The sequence below is a fragment of the Physeter macrocephalus genome, chromosome 18 (genome assembly GCF_002837175.3).
Source record: "Physeter macrocephalus isolate SW-GA chromosome 18, ASM283717v5, whole genome shotgun sequence".
NCBI lineage: Eukaryota > Metazoa > Chordata > Mammalia > Artiodactyla > Physeteridae > Physeter > Physeter macrocephalus.
Window position 1 is genome coordinate 12,811,455 of NC_041231.1, and position 25,446 is coordinate 12,836,900.

General features: G+C 42.6%; 1 protein-coding gene across 2 annotated transcripts in view; it reads right to left on the bottom strand.

Annotated features, from left to right (window-relative positions):
* The window catches only part of GRM7 (glutamate metabotropic receptor 7), a 919,887-nt gene that overhangs the window by 27,697 nt on the left and 866,744 nt on the right, over positions 1–25,446 (bottom strand). The window contains exons 9-10 of one of the 2 annotated variants that reach the window (XM_024124144.1): positions 24,982–25,228; positions 19,078–19,148 (exon numbers count right to left, since the gene is read on the bottom strand). In XM_024124144.1, the coding sequence (XP_023979912.1) occupies positions 19,078–19,148; positions 24,982–25,228 (318 nt within the window). Of the gene's footprint in view, positions 1–19,077; positions 19,149–24,981; positions 25,229–25,446 lie in introns of those variants that run through there. The other variant, XM_024124143.1, reaches the window with a different exon arrangement.

A 25,446-nucleotide genomic window follows, 5' to 3' on the forward strand; every position in this document is an offset into this window, starting at 1 on the left:
TCACCACCTCTATAGTCAAAGCTAACATCATCACCTCAACCAGTGGAATATCTCCAAACTGAATTATAGATGTTTACATATAGCTATTGCTCCACACACCTGCTGGAGTGATTTATTTTAAAAATATAAATTGCATCATTTGTTCTTTATATTCTCACCTTGTTTGCTTAAAACTCTTCAGTGACTCCCCATTGCTTTTAGAACAAAGATGAGTGTTTCTAATTTGTTCTATAAATTTCTGTGTGACTTGACACTTCATTATTTCCTGGGCTTTATCTGGAAGTACACTTGCCCTTGCTGTCTTCCCTCTAGTCACACTGACCTTTGTTCAGTCTTTTGTATTTGCCATGCTTCTACCGCAGGGCCTTTGCACGTGTTCTTCTCTTTGCCTAGAGGGCTTTCCCACCACTTTGTGTTACAGATGGCTACACATCCCTCAAGCAAGTCTTAAAAAAAGATACTGTTGATCTTTGTAGCTAGTACTGCTTGATCTTCCTAGTTCCCTGTATTTCTTGTTCACAGAGGGTTCTCACACTTGTAGTTTCATGTTTATTAGCTATAATTTGATCACCTGTGTCCCCAGCTAGACTGGCTTATTTGAATTTGGGTGTATTTATGGTTCTTCACTTTTAACAAGTTCTCTAGGTCACTTTGGGGCAGGTGGGCTTCAGACTGAACTTTATTCAGATAATGATTGGGAGGCAGGATGCTTGCAGCTATCCTTTTGGGATTGAATGTTAGTTGGAAAGAGTGATTATAGAATAAGCATAGCCCTTCGACATCACAGTTTGCGCTTAGGAGGTGCTTTCAGATATTCTTCCCCGAGTGGATTTGTCCTGGGTCACTCCTTTCAGAAAAATGCCCTTGATTTCTAAGGATGGCGTGGGTGGGACAGCTGGCCAAGGTGTTGCCATCTTGGGCTCTAGAAATGCAGAGTGTTGTGACATCCTAATCCCTTTTGCTGCAGCTAGTTGAGGCCTGGGATAACCAGCAAAGTGTATCAAGCCAAGGACAAGGAACCTTGTCCGGAAGTATGGGGTTCCCTTGAAGTCTTCCTGAACAGAGAAGGAAAAGGTGACTTGTCTCAGGTTCCTGTAGGTGAAGGGTACAGTGAATGAGAACCAGTTCTTCCCATTCTCCCAGAAGCCTTGGCCAATGGGTGCTCTCCCACCTGGGTGTGAGGTTTATTGTAGCAGGTGCTACTGCCCAAGGTGGATAAGGGCCCCACGGAGCCCCAAGAGGAGTTCACTGATGACGTGTCCAGAGAGCCATCCAGTTGCAGGTGGCAGAACAAGATGGCTGGGTGGGCCTCCTCGCAGGTCCACATCCAGCTGGTGACCCCATATATTTGCATTCGCACATATATTCTTACTTTTGTCCATTTGTTACTGATGCACCCTTTCGGAGGCATCCTCGCATGGTGACTGGTCTACAAGCACGAGTGCATCAGCACATTAAAACATCATCATTATTTAAAACACTTGAGGGGAAAAAAAGCTTGAACTGAATTCAAGATCAGTTCATGTTATCACAAGACATTTTTTTTTTTTTTTTTTTGCGGTACGCGGGCCTCTCACTGCCGTGGCCTCTCCCGTTGCGGAGCACAGGCTCCGGACGCGCAGGTTCAGCGGCCACGGCTCACGGGCCCAGCCGCTCCGCGGCACGTGGGATCCTCCCGGACCGGGGCGCGAACCCGGTTACCCTGCATCGGCAGGCGGACGCGCAACCACTGCGCCACCAGGGAAGCCCACAAGACATTTTAATATCTCTTTTTTTAAAGAAAGGAGAAGCTGTTGGATTCTTTTAATATAAATGTGACTCATACCATTCTGAATTACTGTAAAAAAAATGCCTTTAAACTTTTTATCATCTACTCATACAAAGATTTCATTTATGTTCTCTATTAAGAATTTGAAGAGCTCATCGTCAAAAAGTCTTGACTGGAAATTGTTCATAGTCATTTCATGCATTTCAGTTGATAGGAACTGTCTTTTCACGGAAGCAAGCTCAAGTTTTCATTTAAAAAAATGAAATTTTAGGTTTTGAAGTTTGATGCAAATTCAATATTTAATCTCTTCTTTAAAACTTTTGATTATTTGGTAATATAAATAACATGAATTTTTTTTTCAGCAAGCTTTACATAGATTCCCCCCAAATCCTCTCCAGTGTACTGAACGTGCCTTCCCAATATTACCGTTTTTTACATGTGGCAAGACATGGAAAAGCATTGTTCTAATGGATAGGTGGGACTCATGAATAACCTATTAATAGTCTTGCTATATTTTTGTGCCGATCGGTTGGACCCAGCAGGGATGATGGGGCTCAGATATTGGCTCTGAGGAACAAGGGGTATTTATCTTGGCGACAAGAGGATATAAAGCATCAGTTTGGTTTTCTTAACAACAGCTTTCAAGTTACCAGTGCTGCAAATGAATTTTCTGTGTATCCTCAAGACAAGGAGCTTTGTGTAAATTTTGTAAGAAACCACGTGACCTTCGCAAATCTCAAAACCTCCCTCAGACTTATTTTGCGCAGGGGTCAAATGCGGATTACAACCTCCATCTAGGGGGCCGTGGTCAAGCGTCAGTGAGTCACGTTTGTAAATACTCAGCATAGCTTCTGTACCTAGTAAGCATCTGAAGATGGATAGGATTAGGCCAGATGGTGGTAAGTTTCCTATCATAGAAGTATTCAAGCGTATTATACATGATCGTATCTGGGGGGTAACATAATGACCTTTAAATCAGTGACCTTAAGTTTCCTTCCATTGCTGAGACTCCCAGACTGGAGGTACTAGAGTCCTCTCTGGAATTCACACCAGAGCGCAGGTTGTAGGCCATCCAGCAGGAAAGTCTCAGTGTGAGGTCTTTCAGCGGCCCCCGGCCCCCGTAAGAATGTCTGGGTAAGAAGCACAAGGACCCTCAAACTTCTCAGGGAGGAATTTCCAGTAGCATGCATCACACTCCCCCTGAGGGCTTGCTAAAGTACAGGTTGGGGCCCCAACCCCAGAATTTCTGGTTTAGCAGGTCTAGGGGGAAGGCCAAGAATTTCTACTTTGACTAAGTTCCCTGGTGACGCTAATGTTGCTGGTTGTGGGGCCAGAGTAGAGAAGCTCTACATCAGAGCAAGGGTTCTCTGCTCTGGCTGGCATTAGATTCACTTGGGGAGATATTTAAACTATAGCTGCCTGCACCCCATCCTCATGCAACTACCTAGAATCCGGGGCGGTGGGGTCCAGGCATGGATGTAGGTGAGAAGGTCTCCAGGTGGTTCCGGCGGGCAGTCAGTGCTGAGAACCAGAGTCAGAACATCTGTGTTGCAGCCTGTGATCATCTGGGCCCCGTTTCCTAGACTTCCGTATTAAACTAATACTTGTATTCGTTTTGTTATTACTATCATTCTCTCCTGAATTTCTTTTTTTTTGAAATGTCATAGTGACATTTGAAACACAAAAGTGTTTTTGTGTTCTGTTCCAACGATGATAAGTCTTCCTCCTGATTATTCAAGAGCTGACTTACCGTTAGCAATTAGATGAAAATCTGCAGCCTGTAATTAAGATCAGTATATATGACAGTGCAAATGGGTCTTGAATATGTTATTATTTATCTTTTTATTACTTTAGGTGCTTTAAACCATTGTACTTGCAAGAATCACCTAAAACACCTCGTAAGTGAAGTTACAACTTGCCATATTTTTATGTTTTCCACTGAGAGAGACAGAAATACCTTCAGATAACAATAGGTAGTTGAATTACACCAAGGTTTCACATTCACTATTTAATTATAGGATGATTCTGTGAGCTTAGAGTAAAATTCTGGTGTGTAGTGGGCTCACATTTTTCATAGGAGCTCGGTTTTACAGTCAGCATGTTCTGGGAAGATTTGGGCATGGTCAGAATTTTCCTTCACGATACCTTCGGTCCACGTAATCTGAATTAAGGTCCAAAGACCAACACCATGGGCATCGCACAGGAGCTTGTTAGATACATGCTGAGTGGAAGCATCTCTAGCTGCAGCTTAACAAGATCCTTGGGTGATGGCATGGACATGAACATTTGAGAAGCTCTTCAATGACTCATTAACCTCTCAGACCTGGGACTGCAGAAGCAGGAGAGTCCAGAGTGACTTACTTGGATTCTCTTTGCATTTTTGCTGAGGCTTCACTTTCCCCTTGGAGTGGAGGCCTGGCTCTAGGCTGAACAGGAAAAGCAAGAAGGACAATTTTTCCTTCCTTCTCTTCTTCCTCTCCTCTCACCCTTTTTTTCTATAGAATCCACGGCGGTTGAATTAATGTTAGTTGAAAATACATGCATCACGACCCGTGTGGTATTTTATACATTCGATCTAAAAGCGGATTGTCCAACTACCATGTGTTAGGTGGTGAAGGTACAGTGGCAAAGAGGAGAAATACAGCTCTCGTCACCATGAAGCTTAGCCTCTGAAACTGTCTAATTGGAGATGATAATTGGCAGACCTGATTTACATGAATAGTACTGTGCTCTGTTCAACTTAGGGTTTCATTTCCGAATCATTCTAGTGCAGAGCATCTTGTGTTAGGCATTTCTGTTCACTGACCATCCACTCTTTAGAGTAAGAGGGCATTTTCTGAGTGCAGCTCCTACCACTGGTTCCATTACACTTCTCCTCCAACTTTCACCGAGGCCAGAAGGGATGGCACGAAACAGACACAACTACGTGTGTCTTCTGCATGAGCGCCTAGACCGAGGCCTCCAGTGGCCCAGGAGAAGCAACGGCGTTGAGAAGGAAAAGGATCTTTGGGGCGAGGCCGGGCCGCATGCCGGCAAAGGTCCCGGACCTCTGTTGCTCTGCCCAAGCCCCTCACAATCGCACCGTCCCGGGCACGTCTCGGGCTGCTGCTGGTACCCACTCCATGCCTGAGAGCAGAGTCCCCACACAGTCTAAACAATTTCATGCTCCTGTGTTCCCCGGAGGAAAGGCGGGCGTTGGAGGGGATGCTTCATTTTCACTGCCCTCTTGGGATTTTATCAATTGCCCTTTCTGGTTGCTTGATTTCTGTTCTGTTAACATCTGTCTCGGAGCAGAAGAAAGTGTTTTCACTTTTGAAGGGAAGGAAGAAGTCAGCTGTGAAATGAGGACTGATCCCCTAATCCTGTGATCTCAATTTCTTCCTGACATCTTAAAACTACTTACATTGACGCCAGCTGTTTGCTGTCCTTAAAATGTCACAAGACATTGCTCAGCGTCCCCTCTTCCCCACAATGCTTGGCAGATGTTTGGCTTTCGACGTCTTTACGTGCCTTTCGTCAGTACAGAAACTGAAGTTCTTGGTAGCTGTTCTTCCCACACGCTGGCTGCTGTGTGATAATTTATACCGTTTAATCAGAAATTGCAACTTGCCTCTGAATAAAAGGAACAAAACACATATTACAGGATATTTATGACTAAATCTATTTACTATTTATGAAGAATCAAAAAATTAGGATTCTTCCTCAAAGACAAACTGGAAAGCTTGAAAAAGCTCCAGCTGTTTAAAATTTCAAATCGTTAGTCCAATGCCTGAGCTAGACTTGGCCATTCTATCTGAGAATCTTTTTTTAAACGAAGTTGTTGAAGAGACAGTGTTCTCTAATACATATTTTTCCCAGTACAATGCAAGCCGAGGGTCTGAGGTTATTCTCAGGCGAACTGATATTGGGAGGCTTGGATCCTGCAATTACAGCCTCTCGTCGAGACCAAAGTGAAGTGGATTGTGGGGGGCAGGTTTCTGCCTTGAGTTGTGAGAGGTTCACAAAGTGACTGGGATGTGCTCTCACAGAAGGCAGATCGTTCCTTATCTGAACACAAGAAGCACCTCCGAGAGATTGCAAGGCTGGTTTGATCTCTCACAGTCCTGAATGATTCCCTGATCTGCTGGCTTGGAAGGGATACCTCCTACTGACTGTCAGCCATACATCTGACCACATCCTGGGACCTTAGCTTGGGCCACCTCACGCAATCTTGAAAGAACCTGGTTAATGAAGTTATTCAAATCCCCGTGCTGTCAGATGACGCAGCTGGGATGGGAAGCCGTTTGTCTCTAAGTTACGCCCTGGCTGATTCCAAAGCCCTTGGCTCTGACCCTAGGCTGGCTTTCTGTCAGAGATGCGTTGTTGGCTTTCTCTGAGATCAGATACTTTTTCTTCAGTCAAGTTATTCTTCCCAAAAGAATTCCATCTTTGAAACTATGAAGTTCGTTAGAGGCTGGCAGCTGCACTAGGTTCAAAATGGTCACGGCAGCCTCGTAAAGAGTGCTAAGAAAATGTCTTTCTAAGCCTTCCCAATGACACAAAAAAGAACTCACTAGAAGCCAAAACAGGTAACAGAAAAGAAGAGTGCTTGAGGAATGGATGGAATTATATAATTAGGTGGATGTTTATTTCCCACCTGAGGCAGAGTTCTGAATTAGATCATTTTAAAACCATCTTTTGTTTTACAAAAGTCATATGTTTATTGTAGAATATTTAGAAGGTGCATAGGTCTTTTTGCCGCTCTGAACACATAGCCCCTTGGCTTGAAGTTGTGTCCATATAGAGACCTGGGGAGAGAATATTTCCATTTTTTCCCATGGTGGCCAAGTGTCCAGTAAATATTTCTGCAGAAATGCCCTATCGGAAGTTGACAGAACCGTTAACTGTGTTCACACTTACACAGTGACATGGGATCTGACATTGGAGCTTCTTAAGAAAACTGGGTAGTCAGTTTTTTCCCATATCCAGAAGCTCTCTTACCTAAAATGAAACTTTGAGTTCTGAGCTTTCAGGTCAGAGATTGGATGCATTCCAGGGACCAGTGGGTGAAATGGCTGCCTGAACTTTTCCTCTGTTCCTGTAGATTTTCCTCTGCTATCTTTAGCTTTAGGATTTTTGAACATATATTTTATAAAGTCTGCGAACACATCCTGTTCCTGAACTGAGAACTCAGAAGTCTGTGTTGTCTCTCCCGGGACCTCCTGCCCTGCTGCTTCTGTAAGTTATCTTTTCTGCTGCTCGTCAGTTATTAAACCCCAGGTGGCACCTTTCTTTCTATAGGATGCATTCTCACAGCTTTCAGGATAGAACGGGGGAATATTCACAGTTGAGTTCTAATATATTTTTCTGCCTCTCTCCAGCCTCACACGTTATGTGCTTGTCCACTGATTCTTAACTGGGGCAGCTGTACCCCCAGAGAACATCTGGCAATGTGAAGAGATGGCTTTGATGTGCACAGCTGCAGGATGGAGATGCCACAGGCATCTAGTGGGCAGAGGCCAGGGATGCTGCTAAACCTTCTACACACAATGCCCCGGACAGCCCCCTGCCACAGAGAACTGTCCAGCTCCCCAATGTCACCAGTGCCATGGTGGAGAAGCCCTGTAGTCTAGCTAAACTGGCAAATGGACCTTCCTTAAACACACCACGTACCTATCACTGGAAAGCACTGAACTGGTCAGAAGCATGGCCTCTGGGCCCCGATGGCTGAGCTTCTATCCAGAGTTCTCTACTTACTAGCTGTGTGACTTTGGGGAAGTTACTTAAAATCTCTGTGCCTTACCTCCTTTATCTGTACAATGGACCTAATGATGCAAATCTGATGAGGTTAATACGGTTAAATGAGCTAATACACGTTAAGTATTTGGAATAGTGGTGGGTGCACGGAAAATACTCAAGATCTGCTACCCGGCGCCGCTCGTAATGTTGCCACCGTTTCATGCACTTTGTCATTTTCCTTTCCCATCCCTTTGTCTGCAGCCCCCTCTCCCACGTTGCCTCATCCTTTAAGCCACAGTGAGAATGTCCTCTTGTCACCCCATGAGAGCAAAGGGCTACTTTGAGCCCTCTTCCACATACTTCTATTATGCGTGTGTCAGGTCTGGTAAGATTAGTTTTTCTCCCTTGTCCTGTGGATGACATAAACTCCTGGAGGGGCGGCAGCTTGCTCTGTCTCAGCTTTACACGCCCAGACCCTGACAGCAGTAAGCACTCCATAAATCACGTGGGGTGGTTTTGATCAGGCTGCATTAGAAACAAGACTCGTTGATGAAAAAAGAGTAAACTTCTCCCTTTCTTTTCAGACTCGATTTAATCTCTTTAATCAGCTTCACAAGGTTGTTTGATTAAAAATAAGATGCCTGGATTTAAACTGGACTTATGCAGTGTCTTTACAACCCATGCGGTAACCGTGTCAGAAGGCACAAGCTAAAAACGTGTAAGGCAGAATCCCGTCCCATCACACGCAGTGCACGCGTCTCCCGCGGCGCCAGCCTCCTGGCCTTGGGGAGATAAACAGCGTAAGTTGTTATCTGGTATTAATAATTCACTCCTTCTTCTACAGCCATCCATCTTTATTCTCCATTCTGGCTGAGCTGTTTACCTTTCCGTAGATAAGGTGACCCAGTGGCTACTCACTGCTGGTGATTATCTATAGGAAACAAAAAAAATTTTTTTTCCAGATTGCACTATAATCTGAATCTTCTATAATGAGGGAGGTTTTTTCTCTCTCTCTCTCTCTTTCTCTCTCTCCTTGGCTTAAAGATGAACTTGTCAGTCCTAAGATATTGCACCTCTTTAATGAAGGGATGCTGGGGTATAACGGGGTCAGAATGACTTCTAAAGCTATTTCCATCACTAACACCTTGGCCGACTTTCGTCATCCCCTGAGCCGTAGTTTGTACATCTGTAGATGAGGATGATGCCACCTGCCTCATCGTGATGCCCTGAAGACGAAATGAGACGCTGTATGTGTGAGCACATGATAAAACCAAACTACGAAATGTTGAAATGTTATATAAGGGCAAGCTGCTGGTAACTGTTAGTTGTTGGTGTAATTTTTAAAAATTGTGTGGATTTTTAAAAATCTTCTTCTGCATTTCTGGAACATAGACTCCTTGATACTCTTCTGTTGACAATATTTAGTAATCAATATGATCAGTGGTTTTGTTTTAGTTAGAAAATTCAAAAAGAGGAAGAGAGAGTTTTTACTTTCCCTCTGCCTCTGCAGCCCTTTTATAGTTTGAGTTCTGGAATGAGAATTGGAGATGCTGGGGGAGGTTTCTCTGGAGATGTAACGTGTTCGACCAGTTTGATAGAGCTGGTCTGGGTTTAAGTATATTACACTGGTTCTCGTTCCCGGCTTCCCCTGCTAGTTTTACAGTAGAAGTTCTCCCAAAATATAAATCAATAGCAGAGACTTCTCTAGATGATGTATAACATCACTAACTCTTTATGATCCACATAAAACTTCTGCTTGCTGGAAGTGATAGACACCTTTTGCTTTGAGCCTGTATTTTTCCCTCACTCTCAAACATTCACAAAGCACCTGCCAGGCAATCATGTCAGGGACTAACCAGGCCTAGGACAAATAAGATATGTCAATTTGACTCTAAGGAAAAGGACTAAATTTTCCAGCCGACGTCAGAATTCCACAATTGACCATTCATAGATGAAAAGTGCCAGAAACATGCTTCTTGAGATGGAGCAAAGGCCCGTGTTCACATCTTTGAATATTTAACTTGGTTTTTCTGTTGCTGAGCAACATTGGTGTGACAGGCAAACATGCGCGTTGCTTCCCTTTGGGTGGCGATTAAGAAAATCATCCTCTCTACTAGCTACAGGGTTCTACTCTAAGACACGTGATGACTACACAGTTGCCACCTGGCGTGCTTTTCAAGAATTGTGCGCAACTGTGCAATTTAGAATCAATACAGAGCGATTTAAATAGTATATGAAAGGAATGGAGAACCGTCCCAACTCAGAGAGAACCATTTCTGGAAAACAGCTTTTTGTTGTTGTTGTTAAATATTGATTGCACCCTCCATGGTGTAAACTACTCTTGACTAGATGCTACCAGAGAAATGGACCCCACTGCTCCCAGAGGGAGCCTGGAGACTGTTTTCACAATCAGTGGAGATTGCTGAGAACAAAACATCTCTCTCCTCTAAAGGAAGTTCTTACCCTCCTTTTTCTTTTCCCTAGGCTCAGCTGTCCAGTAAAACTTTCTGTGATAATTTCAATGTTCTGTATCTTTGCTGTCCAGTAGGGTAGGCACTGGGTCATGTGCACCCATTGAGCATTCGGCCAGTGCAACTGAAGAGCAAAATTTTAATTTTATTTAATTCAAATTAATTTAAATTTAAATAGCCACATGTGGCTAGTGGCTACTGTATGAACTGAGCAGCTGTTGATCAGTTGGTGATACTCATAATAAGAATATCAGCTAATTGCTGACCATTATATTATAAACCAAGCATTGTGTTAAACATATGAACTAATTTAACCCTAATAACAACCCTACGAGGTAGTTACTAATATTATACCCATTTTGAAGATGAGAAGACTGATGGACAGAGAGTAAGCAGTGTGCTCACATCACAGTGTAGAACAAGGCAAAGTGGGATTTAGCATTTAGGCTGACTCTTCATGAGATCACAGGGAATTTTTAACAGCAGTGGTAATTGAAACAATGGTTATTCTGACAGTTTTCACTTCCTGATTGGGCAAGAGGGCATGGGAAGCATCAACCAAAGTTTGAAAGTAGTAATCTCTTTGAGGACTTCCTGGCTAAACAAAATCAGAGTTGCCCTGCTGAGCAGATTGAAACGATTGCCTAAGGATGTATCAACTCATTTTGCCCACAGAGGCCATGACCTGTGATTCACTAAGTACAGGAAGGAAAACTATTAACCCAGCTTCTTATCTGGTGTTGCCACGGAGATTCAGCCTTAAACAAAGATGGTGCTGTGTTTTCCGCTCCAATAACAGAGCTTCGATCAATTAGCTTCATCTTTATTTAGTCCGCAGTACCAGCCTGGAAGAGTGTCTTGAGAGAAGACCTTGCAATAGCTTCTTACTGTTCTCGCAGACAGAGATGACTTCCTGGGTGCATGGTTGATGCTGCTGGTGTGATAAACCTGAATAATTTTTTTTTTTAATGAGTCTTTTTAATATTCTGGAAGACCCTCTGCTGTGTAGGTATCACCATCACATATCACCATTACACCAACGCCATATTGCGTGTGTTGATCATCAGAAAGGATTAAAAAAGAAAAGTTCCCAAACCTGGGTGTGCATCAGAATCCCCGAGGAAGATTTTTAAATACAGGTGACATTTCGATGAGCACCAGGTTAGGGAAGAAAAGATTTAAATTGGATAGAAGTATAAACTAAAATGCATTTCAGATTTCATACTGGCAGAGTTTCTGCCCTAACTAGGTTATTTAAATTGGTCCTTGATATTTTCTTAAATATCTGAGACTAACCGGTAGTAATAACGATGTAAACATCGCCACAATGGCGACTGTGTTGAATTTATTTATGCCCAAAGTCAGGAAATAGGTGCCGTGCTATGAAATGAAGCTACGTGTGTTTGAATGTCATTTCCCAGGTGGCTCCTCTGATAGTGCAGTGAAATTTTGGCTTTAAGGCACCGTTGCTCCAAAAGTGATCAATACTAAATAGCTTGACAAGAGACGTGATGGATTGATATTTCAATCTGAAAATCCGGCAGGTTTTTCCAGACAAAGATCAGAGGCACATGGATTACTTGACATTCTCGAACTTTATTGCGTGGGGTACAGAAAGAGAATAGATACAAGAGATCACATGAAAGAGGGTCAGATTGGATTCTCCAAGTTCTTTCCTAGAGGAAAGACAAACAGAAAAATCCAGTTAATTTGAGGTGATGGAATAACACTAATGGCTTACATTTGAACAGCTACTGTGCCAACTCTGTTCTTGGTGCTTTACTTTTATTTAGTCCTTACCACTGTCATTTGAAGTTATGTGTTACAGATGAGGAAACTGAGGCACAGAGATGATCTTTTCCAAAGAGTCAGTATTTTGCCTGCTTGGCATAAATAATAGCCCCCCGTATGCTGCTCCCCTTTTGTCATTTCTTTTGCTTTATATGGGAGTTAGGTAGGTGCCCCATTAATACTGCTGTCTCTGCTGCTTGATCCAGAAGACACTGAGAATCCAGCCCCGAGGGAGAAGCTGGCTTCCTCAGTAATAGATCCTGGTACTTCACAGTAGAGATCTCTCCCCCACTTGATGGCATTGATGTTTCCCCAAATAAAGCCCCTAGATAGGTCCTGATAGGTCAAGATCTCAAGCGTCCTTTACTATACTTTCTCCTTATTTTGGAATATTGAGAGGACATTGTATTAGTATGTGACGAGGACCTGGACTAAGATCATCCTAGAAACTGGACAAAGTCTCTTCCATCCATTAAATTAATCGGCGGGCTGGGTAGCAAAGCTTCCTCGGGAGGCTCAGGAGGATGCAGAAGATACTTGCCTTGGCCAGTCGCCTGACTGTATGCCAGCACAGATGCTCAGCTGTGGTTGGACTTTTCACCTGAATGGAAACAACAGCTCAAGTCTCAGTCTGGACTGTGGCAAATGATGGGAAATTAAAATGCAAATGAAATTTGCCAACATGACAAAAACGAGGGAAAGAGGAATTAAGTTCCTAGAATGAAAATCTAGCATTTTTCATGCTAACCCCAGGAGGCCAGCTTAATCAGATTTTCAGCTAACATAGATGATAGTGACCCTGGCATCCAGTTTCTGTGTAGAGCTTTGCAGCGGCAGAAGCAGAGAGAGAAGGAGCAGGTAATAAAGCTGCGGTGGGAGCTAGCTTTGCACCTTTGTGTGCCAGGAAAGTGCCATTTTTTCCATGCTAGCAAATCCTTTTCAGAGTTTAATTTCCTTTGCTTAGGTTCCCGTGCCAAGCTCGATCACCTTATACAGAGGGAGAATCTGCTTACATCGTCAGAATATGATGACTCGTGGTTTTCGTTCTGAACAGGCTGCACTCTGCCCAAGTATGTTGTTCAGTGGATTTCAGTGCATTCTCAAGAGCTAAACATTTCTAGCTCTAGAAAGCCATGTTCTTTGAGGTAGGAACAATAGTCTTTAATTTTTTCAGACCACCAAAAGAATCCAGTAGTAGGTAAAATGACATCAGATAGCCTTATCATTCGCGGTACCATTAAGAAAAAAAGAGAGAGAGAGAGAGAGCGAGAGAGAGCACACATCTTATTCCAAAACGGTCCTGGAAACAGATTATGATATCTGCCCTGAAGGGCCTCTCTCATCTTCAGGAAGTTGAAGACCTCTACAGTCAACTGATGAGAACCGTAAATGCTCATGAGATAGATTATGTAGACGGAAACATTTTGTCCTACTGCGTGCAATTTTAGCAAAGTTTATTAGAAAGGACTCGGGCCAGGAAACCCAAGTTCAGGCGTCCACCCATGGGTGTGTGGGTCACTGGGAAGTGGCTTCGCTGTTCTGAGCCTCAGTTTCCTCATCTGTTAAGTGGGGACAGTAAGACCTGTCTCAGTGGGTGGCTGAGCACTTTGTCTATAGCAATAGGCATAATATGGTGCAATTATAACCGTCATCATAATTGATAGTACTGTTGTTATTAATATTAAATTGCTGTGAAGCACCATGCTAGGTCCTTTGAAGACTGAGACGAATGAGCTTGGCCCTTTGGGTCAGTGCTGTGTTTGATTTAAGCTTGATAAATACCAAACTTCAAAATATCAATTCAGATCTGAGAGATCTTGTTAGTTGATTTTGTTGTGACATCCCAGCCTTGAAAGGAAACCAAGTGTGTTCCGCAAGCAAAGATTGAGGGACTCTATTCCACTCAGCTGTTATTCTGTCACTCAAGACACACCCTGCATTATCATTTGCACTTAAAATGTACTTCAGCTTGCCAGTCGGCCCGGAGTAACCTGTGAAAGTGAATCACAGGGAGTGGTTCATATATTAGGAGGTATGAGCCTAGCTGTCCTACAGCAGCCTTGCAGAGTGACTGATAGCCTTCTCTGTCAATTTCACCGGGCCCAAGACTATTAATGACGCATCAGAGACCACAGTGACCCATCTCAAAAACAGAGCTTGTTGCTCTTAGACAAGAGGTTCCTGACTTCACAGGCAAACTAGATGTCATTCCTTCTAACTCTGATGGTTCATAGTAGGCAAAAAAAAAAAAAGTGACCGTGAAAGAAGAGGAAAAAGGAAAGCCAATTACGATAAAACAGAGAGATGATCAGGGACTAAGAGCGCTACCATATCTATGCACAGCCCTTTATAAAAGAAGGCTTTCACGTACATGACGCCATGCAACGTCCACGGTAACTCATCAAGGAAAGCTTCCTCCTGTTTTACACGAGAGGAAACTGAAGGTTAGATAGGACTTGACTTACTCAAGATCACAGAAGTCCATGAGGTGGTAAAGCTTATGCTCTCCAGGGTATCAGAGCCAGGGTTAGGACCTTGGTCCAGTTTTTCTTATTCTTGGCCGGAGGGAAGAAACAGCATGCACACGGTCATAAACGATACTTGGACCACAACTTACAGAATGTGAGATGGCTGACTGCTGCCATGTCGTCTAAGTGTTTGGGTCAGCTCAGCAAGAACAGGCTTTGGAGTCATTTTCTCCATCCTTTTTGAGCAAGCTGGGGTCTCCAGAGGTTACTCTGAAAGAGGGCAGAGATGTAAGGGGAATTCAAAACTAATCTTAAACTTGAAAAGAAAAAAATAATGAGAATATTCATGTGGATTATAAAGAGAAATAATGATTACCTTTGATTCCTAGAGAAAGCTAATTTAAAATGCATCCGAGTTCCATCGTACAGCCAAAAGGAAAAGAAAAGAAAAGAAAAATCTGCGAAGCTGAGACATGTCTTTAATAGCAGAAACCAGAGTCACCATCACTTGAGTCCTGAGGAGACGCTCATTGCCAGTAGTTGGGAGGAAGAAGGATTGTAGAGATTAACTGACCTTGGTTTAGGACACATGCTGTTTTCTTTCCAAATGCAAATGAAACTGGGGGCCTAAAACACAACATCTGTCCTTAATGCCACTGTCTGAGAAAATGCACTTAATCAGTATAATGGTTTTTTCTGATTATTATGTTTCTGTTTTTACCAAATTAGAAGTGCATAGGATTCATTTCCAAAGGTAACTGAAAACTGCTCTCTGCAGTCCATAAAGGGAAATAAATAGGCATAAAACTTGGCTGGTTTCATCCATGGGGTTAGCTCCTCAAAAGAGACGTTATTTACGCAAGTGCAGATGTAGCGCCGACCATCCGTTTTAAGAGTTATCCGTAAAAGATAGTTTTGCAACCTGTGACATCAGGATCAAACATTGCCTTTTTTGTGACTTTAGAGATTTCATCTGGAAGACTACACTTCCGCTTGCTGAGGCTGTAGACTTGATACTTTCTTATTATTAATCAATAATTACTCAGTAGATATTTACTGTTACCTATGACGTCCTAGGTGAGGCTGGGAGCCTCTGGTACGTGAAATATTACACTCCATTCATGCCACGGACATTTTCTGAGACCCATTTGCAGGCCCTGTGCTCACGGCACAGAGATAAAGGCAACTTGGTCCCTCCGTCCACAGGCTCGTGTCATCCCCCGAAACTATCTGCCTCCAAATACAATTCTCCAGCCTCACAGAACTGCTTTCGGGTCCCAGGACAGACCACATTCGTCTGAATACGAACGCTTCCTTGTGCCTCCTTGTTTCCTGCCTCCGGTCTTTCCTCTACCACTGCCTAGAGTCCTTCATCTTTTAAGAGCAGCTCAAACAAAACCCCCTGGGTGATGCTCTCCACATGCAGCTCACTGCTACTACCTCTCCTAAGAGCCCCTGTCACTCTGAATTAAAATTGCTTACCTGTGAGTCCTCCATCAGATCGGGGGTCCCCTGAGGTACTGTCCACTTCTGTCCCGCTACTCCTAGGCAGTTCAGGGCTGACCCAGGGGAGCGGTGCTTGACAAACGTTTCTTTGATTGACCCAACTTAAAATACTCCTGTGTTTCATAGATCCTGGCCAGATGGTGCAGTGCCAGGCTTAAATGTAAAAGCTGACATAGTTTTCAGGACTCTGGAGAATGATGTGTGTGCTCCTTTGATGCTAAGAACCAGTAGACATCCCAGCCACGTGAACTTGCATCCCATTCCTTAAGTCGAACCAAAGTTGCAGAACAGAGAGGGCAAATATTAATTGGTTTTTGAGGATGCTGAGGTCAGACCGTGATGAGAGAAATGGTGGTGCTTCACAGAGCTCTCAGGCAGAAAGACATATGCCTGCAAGATTTATAGTTGCATTTATTTCTGAGGTGATTCTGTGTCAAGGTCAGGGAACGTGTACTCTTTGCTAAGCTGTACTTACAGAGTGTTTTAAAATGGAATTGAAACTGAGGGAGTCTCCAGTTAACTCAGGGTCATTGCCTTGAACATCGAAGAGGAGGGGGAGTCGTAACACATTACCAAAACTTAGATTGCACAGTTCCGAAAAGATTAAACATGTGAGATAACCCTGTTACAGAAATTATAAGAAACAAGAGATTATTCATTTTTTTACAACACCATGTAATATGTGAGTGAAATGTCCGTAATATTGTAACGAATGTCCTTGCTCAGAACAATACACGTGGACAAAATAAGACTCCGGACTGCCCATATTTGCAAGGCTGAATTCAACTCAGAGTTCTCCAAACTGAAAAAACCATCCTGTGGTCTGAACATTTACCTCCTAACATAACCCGTTTCCTGATCTGGTGATGGTGCCAGACTAGTTGAGGTTTGGGTGTCTGTGTGTGTGGTGAGTTTCTGTTCGTTCGTTCGTTTTTTGCTTAATTGCAGTTGAAAATAAATATCATTAGATTGATAACACTGCAGGATTTCAAAATTTAGAACTGTTCAGACCCAAGATGCAGACATTGCTGAGTCAGGCAATGTCTGACGTACTGTATCTGTCGAAGGAGAGGGCCTCATAGAGAATGCGTTTTCGAACCAGGTCAAATTCGGTTCTGTCTGAATTTGAACCTGCTTCCTCTAAGCACCCCAAATCACACGTTTGATTTGCTCACTATCGTCTGCCATTGTTGGGGCATGGTGGCCTTTTTGTTTTGGCTAGCACAGCAGTACCAAAATTCACTCCTGAATTTATAGATTTTTCTTTACTGTTTCATGGCCCTGAAAACAACCACACAGAAATGGATCTGAATGAAATGTCTTCTGTCACGGTTCGCCCAAGCTTTCCCCCCCAGTCGCACTGTAACCTGAACATGGTGATACACTCCCCTCTTTGAATACCTGTAACTTCGACAAACTTCTATTCCCAGTTATTTTTAAGTAGCTATACAAGATGTTTCTCATTAATCTATGAAGCCACTTTTAAACTGACAGAAAAGGAGAGCACCGAATCAAACTCTGAAACCAGACGATCCTAGCAAAAAGTTGTTTATTTCTAAGCAGCACATCCTAAAAGTACTTTTTAACCGGAAGGTTGACTTACAACATTTTCATCTTGCACTCTTTAAACCAAAAAGCACCAACTGAGAATGGAGCTAGGGAGAATTTTTTAATGGATTGAGATTAAATCTATCATTTTTACCCAGGGAAACTTCCTTCTCATTTATTCTCAGGCGGTCTCATGTAAAAGGACTATTAAAGTGATGAGCTGTAGTGTTTTGAGAAGCACTTGTCCTGCAAAAAACTTGAAATCTCACTGGAATACAGTTACGTATTCACTGGGACAAAAGAATGCCCTATTTAAAAACTAGGACAGATCGCGTTGATATGGAAAAAGGAAGTAGCTATGTGAACAATACATCTGAAATTAAAGACTGAGTTGCTGGCATCCATGTAGGATCAACAGGAAATGTAATTACTCTTTGGAAGTACTCCTGTCCTGTCTTACAGTTCTTAAATGGATTAAAAAGAAAAAAGAAAGATATTATTTGTACTCAGAATACCATTATAAAAACAAAGACGGAAAGAAACCTAGGAATGATCTGATAACAAGTTCCACGTTAGCAAAGAGGAAGACTAGCCCACGTTATGAAGCGCTATTTCCCCCCTCCCGTGATAGGACCTCTCTGCTATCTTTCGTGGAATCTCTCTAGAGAGAAGTCTCGCTGTTGATTTTATAAGTATAGTAGGAGGTTTAGAGGAAAACAAAAGGGGGCCTTTTCTTCAAAGCCACCCCATGATTTTAATAACTCTACGCCTTGTTTTCTCCTGTTTGTTTTCCCACGGTTTGAAACGCACTGACTCCAGCTGGCCAAGGATGTTTGCCAAAGCAAGTGTTATTTTTCACTCTACTGTCATATCACTTAGACTGAAACAGGGAGGTGCTACTATTACTACTACTGCTGCTATTATTATTTCATAGCATATATCCTTTAGCTGAGAGCTCAAAGTGATATATAAGCATCAACGGTGAGTCGGTAACGACTCTTACGGCAGCCCATTCCCATGCCCCCGTTCACACGTCACACGAGTCACCATTTCTTCTAAGGTATTAGTTTGAATACCCTTGGTGTTTATTGGTAATTCTTGGGTTTGACTAATGTTGAAATTTATCTTTAGACTCTTCAGGTCTTTCACTGAACCTTTCCCTGCTTTCTCAAATCAGTGAAGTTGGTCCAGTGTTTCTCTAGGGCAGAATTATGAGTCCCAAATCATCTTGAACACATCATCAAGCCCAGCCAGCAAACCTTTAGTATTTCTTTGCCGCAAGGAAGGAACCATGACCGTTTTGGGTTTAAGATGGTAGGATCATTCATTGCTTTTTGAATGAATATATTTCTGGGGATGTATTTGATGTAAAAATAAACCAGAACACACGTATCTGCTAAGCTTTTAAAACACCCTCCTTCTCTCCCTTCAAGTTTTCCACATTGCCTTCTCAAATCATAGTCTGAACGCATGCGTTTAAAAATAATCTCTCACCATTGAGAGTTTTAAAGTAGGCCGACCGGTACCACTTTTGCCATCATTGGCTACTTGTTCAGGAAAGACAAATGTGCACGCGCCCAGGCCAGTCGCATGTTCTCCAGGGAATAAACCAGGCCCGTGACCCACCACAGCCGTTTACACTATGCTTAGCAAATATCGTCTTCAGAAACGCGTTCCTTCGTATCCATAGGTTTCTAGGTAATCATGCACAGTTTTCATGGAAACATTGCTAATTCTCAGTGGAGACAAGAACACACACATAAATAAAAAGTAGATTGTTTCTTACCTTTTGGAAAGCAGGCAAAAGCTATACTGTTGGTGGGATAGTGTACCAAGTAACAGACTTTTGTACACTCTTTCTTACTGGTGGTGTACAGTCTACAGGAAAAGTAAATATATAGGTATGTATAAAATAAAAGCGCACACAACATTCCTTTTTATTCTTTTCTCTTTCCTTTTGGAAAAGAGGCTGCGATAGAGACCATAGACATTATGCCCACTCTTTCAGTGGGGTCAGTAGCCTTTGGAAGACCAGTTGACCAGAATTCAGGTACCTCTGAACATGGGAGTACGGGTGCCTCTTGGTCTAAGGCAGTTGGGTTTTACTTGTTTGAACTGGAGCAGGTGAGGGAACCAGCCCCAAAATAATGTATCTATCCGCTCAGGGCATTTTTTTCTTCCTGTTGCCATCCTATTTTTTTCTCAGCCTAGTCCATTCATGATGAACTGCGTGATTGGTCCAGAAGGATGAAACAAATAACATAATAATGTGGAGAATGTCAGGGATCCAAACAAATGAAGAAGCAAAACAAAACAAAAAACCATAACCAATTGACACAGCATAGGCGCGTGTTCCAGCATTTTCTAGGCATTGTTACTTGTGTAGGGTTTGGTGCCGTCATCCGTTTTCTAGCAGTTGGGGGGTTTAATTGAACAGCACAAGTTTTTATTTATATGTTTTCATTACAATATATGCAAAATGGTAGTTAAAAACAGCACCAGAATACAAACATATATTTAAAAAATCTTATTTTTGATTGTTTATTTTAGGTGTAAATGGTCATTCTTTTAAAATGTTCTTCATTGCAGTATGCCCATTGTCTTAAGCTAGTCTTTTGCACAGTGTGTGTCCAGCCTCTCTCTCAGGGTCAGTTTATCAGTCATATGGCCCCATATCCAAAAAGGCGGTATATCCCGCGCTGTTCACCTGCCTGCCATCTCTAACCGCTGGGCAGTTCCAGAGTAAATTAACTGTAACCGGTCGGGGTACTTGAGCAGCTTCTCTGCACTGCCTGGGGGCATTGGCTCAGACAATGGATGGTAGTTTAGAACCTGGTGGCTTAGGGCTGCTCATCCTCTGTGCACTGCAATCCTTTACAAGGAAAGCATCTGACCAGAGGATAATTCACAGAGCATCTGCTGGTTCTGACTAGTCCAGCTGAGGAAGGGAGCAGTCCTTACCCACCATCCCAATAAAGCTGTGCTGCCTCGGTTAATATCATTCGTCCAACTGGAAAAAGGTCTTGGTGGCCATGGGTAAGCCAAGAACCAAGTCCTCCTGTTGATCTGGCATCTTCAAGTTTGCCTGGAACGTACCTCTGCCAAGTCAACAATAGAAAGTTGGGGGAAACATGCCACATTCAGGACACAGCTGCGAGAACCAGAGCGTGAGGTGCCCTTCTTCTTAGAGAAGGAATGTGGAGAAGGCATCCTGGTGGCCAGATCTAAAGCTATCCACATTAGGTCAGGCACTTGTGATCCTCTAGCAGCAGAAATATTGTTTGTATACATAAAAATGCAGTAAGTAGCTGAGCTACACCCTTAGGCCCCCTGCTGTTTTTCGGTCTTAGTGTAGAAACCAACCAGCATCGGCCCAACTCTGACTATCCAATATGGTAGCAGTACACAGATACATTCAAATTTTTGAGAAGATTTACTTTTTGCGGAATCCATGCAGAAAGAAGTTTCTCTTTCAGACAATGGAATTTGAACTGAAGAGGCAACCTAAGAGGAAGACTGAACTTCTTGGGGAAAACTCAAGCAGCGCAGGGGCAGTTTTAATTTCGGCCCATATTAAGCCAACAAGCAAATTCGCCTTTACGTGGACATGTAGTTGCCGTGTGCCACTGGATGAACAGAAGGGAGCATGCACCAGCTGGCAACCTGCAGTGATGGAGCAGAGCTGTTAAAAATGAAAACACTGAAGACTGAAATACATTGAGACTCAGTGTGTAGCGAAACAATAAGGCACATTTCTGTTCCATTATTAACCTCGTAGCTCATTCTAAAGTTCAACATTCTCCCAGATATACTCCCTCCGAGAATAGTAGACAGAATTTCCCCTTTGGAAAGACGTATTCCTTTCTTAAGTACATGGTCTGTGCTTTTGTTTGTTTCTTTTTAACCAGACGGTTTAATTTCAGCGATTAATTGATTTGTCTCTGTTACCAAAGTGCAGACATTTGACGTACTTTGAGCTGTATTTGGTATTAAATAGAATAGAATAATAATGTTCTCTCTCATCAAAATAGTCATGTCTCTCTTCATTAATTGAATGTTCACTACTGTCCTTTTCATACGTTCATTTTTGCATTACTAAGGACTGGTTTTCCAAATATCATTGCTATCTATGATATCACTCTTTACATATTAGTGGCTCCTTAGGGATCGTTTAAAATAGCTATAGGTTTGCATTTTTGCCTCACCTCAAATACTTCATTCCGTTAAGTTGACTTTGTCCCAGATCCACATCATTGCTAAAACTTCGGGAGGTATTTCAACTGTGGGCTCAGACTGAGCGTCCCAGAGTGAAATCCTTGCTCTTAAGATCTCTGGCCGTGCTCTCCAATGGAATAGTCACAGCCGTGGGTGGCTATTTATATTTATTTAAAGCGAACTAAAAGTTTCAAGTGTATTTCATCAGTTAAGTAGCCGTGGTTCAAGTTCTGAATTGCCACGTGTGACTAGCGGTTTCTATACTGGACAGCACAAACAGGGAACATTTCCATCATTGCAGAAAATTCTACTGGACAGATTTTGTGCAGAGAAGGTCTTTTGATTCCTCTTAGGGACCTTCGGGAGCTGGGTGATCAGAAACCCCAATGTTTGGAGGTACATGAATCTCCTCCTGTAATTCAGCAAATATCTGGGCAAATCATTGACGATTAGTTTTAGGGAGTGTCTACACAAAACCAAAATAACTAAAATAATTTTAAAAAATCTTTTGGATTGGCTCTAAGAAAAAGGCTCTTTCTGGTTTCATTTTCTCCCCCTGAACTATTTATTCTTTGTTCTGTGTAGACACCAACACATCAACAGTGACAAAACCCAACAAAACTTTTTCAAGAGAAAGGCAGCAAATGAATTCCAAATGGAATAATTGTTGTGACTGACACAGTCATAAGATACTTGGATTTTTGAGTTAGTAAGATGAGGCCTCTACCTGGGCAGCCTTCTTTGAGCTCAGGTTACTCCTGTCTTTGCAGACAACACAGCAAGCAGGAATGCATTTCACAGCACATTTAACCAAAGAGTCCACCGCCACACATCATTATATTCTGTATATGCAAGCTGTATTACCAAATGAAGAAGCCAAAAGAGTAATTTCTGCATTAGAATTACGACATGTCACCGATGTTCTGAGAAACAGAGCAGCAAAGAGCAACAAGCGTGGGTTTGGGAGTCAGACCTGGGTTTCAGACCAAGCTCTGCTGCTAACTAGTGTGGGACTTTGGTAATATCCCTGGCTCTCCCTACGCCTAGGATTCTTCAGTAAAAGGAGAAAAATGATCACCGGTCTACAGAGTTACCATGAGGAGTAAGAGATCTTCCACCCAAAGCATTCTGTTTACTGCCTATTTCAAAGGGTAGCTGATGGGTTTTTGTTATTATTAGTGTCAGTGTTAGTGTTAGCATTTTAACAGCCACTATCATACCCCAAATCGCCTCCACAAGGATAGAACCTCATCATTAAAGGTTAACCACAGTTAAAATGTTGTTTAAAAAGCTAGTCATTTCTAAGTAGCATAGTGTTAGATTAATTATCCAACTTCAGACCTTCTAATTTGGCCATTAATTTTCAATACATGTAGACTTTTGACCATATTTTCTGCTTATTGATTTTGGACATATCTTGTTAAGTGTGTGTGTGTGTGTGTGTGTGTGTGTGTGTGTGTTCTCAAGGGGTTAAAAGTGTCAATTTAACATCATAGTGGAAGGAGGGGTAGAGTTGCCTTCTATTTCCTGACCTTCCTGTGTGTGTGTGTGTGTGTGTGTACAAATATAAATGTAAAACTGCTATTGGAACATCTTCAGGGTGCGGGTTTTATGAAGAATCTGGCAAGGGGTCCTAGAATAAAATACTACAAAAGTATAACTGTGCAGGTATATTTATCAATACAGGATACATATAAATAGATGCATAAATATGTTCATGGAAATATTTTTATTGGTCAGTTCCATCTACCTTGTGGTGTTTGGTGTGCCTTTAACGTCACCATCATGTCTATGTAACCAGTCACACTGAAATGTGGGCTTTTTCACCTTTACAGAAATGGAAGAACATTAACATGTAATTGACATACTGTTTTTTTAGATGTATGAGATTTGATGGCGCACTTGTGACATAGATATTATCATCTCCATTGTATCCATGAGAATGCTGAACTTTAGAAAATCTCAGTAATTCTCAAAGCCACACCGCTGGAAAGTGGCGTGGCTTGGATTTGAACCCAGGTCTGTCTCTACCCGAAGCCTCTTCCTACACCACATTGAATATCACAGCAATTCTCTATCTATTTCCTTTCCTTGGAATTGACCATTTTTTTCTGAAGACACAAGAACAGAGCCTGTACATCCATTGTTTCTCCCTCCTCTCACCTGTCCCAGGATCTCTCCTATTGAAATGTCAACGTGAAGCCCATGATGTTGTTAACGGGCCTTTGTTTCCTTGTCCACAGACTCTCAAGCATTGACGGTAGTCATTCAGCCAACTGTGTAGAAATGGGTTGGGCCAAGATCATGGATCGTTGTACAACAGTTGTCAGGGTTAAACTCAGTTGTCTTCCTGGTTTTTAAAGATCTCAGTTGTAGAGCATAAAGACTTATGTCAGAGGATTTAGAATAGGAACTACTTTCTGCTTGGCAATAAACCTTTGGCTACAACAAAATCAGCTCATAACTGAACAATAAGTCTTGAATGACTTAATGGCCAACCGGAAACCTCCTCTAGTTTAAAACAGGAAGTGTCGTGAACATGCTAAACTGCCTCACTATATGGAACTAGTCAACGTGTCCTGGAAAACAAATCCTAGGAGTGATACGTTGAATCTGAAATGCACTTTTACCACCATAGTATTAGCAAAATTAGCAACTGGGGATTTTAAGAATTTAACTCTGGTTAAATGGTCTTTCTTTCTTTTTCTTTTCTTTCTGTCTTTCTTTTTTTAACAAACTAGTGTCTGTATCTCCGTCGTCTTTGCGGTCATTTGCAGGGATGAATAAAGGCTACCCAGGCATTGCAGATAGGCCATGTAGGTATCAAATCTGGCATTTCATCCTTTATCCCACCTCTAATGTTTGTCTTTCATGGGATGAAAGTCCTCTGGAATTGTCTGGTAGATGTTTTCCCCACGTGGGGATGCCATTAGCATGGTAGTGTCTGGGCCTGCATACTTGGATGAATGTTTGCCAGCTTTATTCAATATGTGATGTGTTTTTTGTTCCTACAAGGCTTGGTTAGTAAAGAATCATAACTTTCTCCACATTCATGTTCCAGTGCAAGGAAGTTATGCTGCCAAAATTCTTAAATATTCCAATTTCTTTCCTACTGCTGCAGTTCAATGGGATGTCGAAGGTTCCCTAGCAGGAAGCTGATCCCCTAAGAGGAAGGGAACAAGGAAGGTGGCTCAACAGCTGTGTCTATGTCAGTTGGAGGGTTTGGGACCAAAGGATAAGAAGCCAGGGAAGGGGGAGATTTCACACTTCTGAAGCAGAGCCTCTGAAAGCTGCTTTCCAAACAGGGAGCAAAAAGAAAATGGTGGCAAGAATGAGCACATTCTTAAGAGCAAACGTTAGCATTCGCCAAGGCAACCCAGCCCATAAGACAAGAACGGTCACAGTCTTTCTCCAAAGAAAGGCGAGCACACACACCACGTTTGCCAGAGCTTCCTGACGCAGGCTGGGGAGATGGAAGGAAAGGAGAGCTACTTACTGTTTGGGTCTACGTTTTCACAGAGTTCTGTCTTGGCCTCCCCGTTGGGTCTGTCGCTGGGCTTGTGTGACAGCCGCGATGACATGGTGGCTGCTGTGACTACGGCCTTGAAGCTTCGCTTGCGTTTCTGGACATTGAGTTCGGGGTGGAAAATGATGATGTACACTTTCGGCATGTATAGCATCCCCAGCGCCACTGACGCACTTAGGTTCATGGAGATGGTAAGCGTGGTAGTTTGTATGTAGAGCTAGGAGACACAACACACAGGACACTATTACAAATAAAATGACCGCAGAGGAAGGCTGAGCACTTAACAACGATGTCGAGCATGGCTGTGTCTGGGAGAGAAAGCAGAGCCATCCCCGGGGAGACAGGATGGCTCTGCGCGTTTCTTGGAGAGTTTATACATACATACATATATATATATATATATATATATATATATATATATATTTTTTTTTTTTT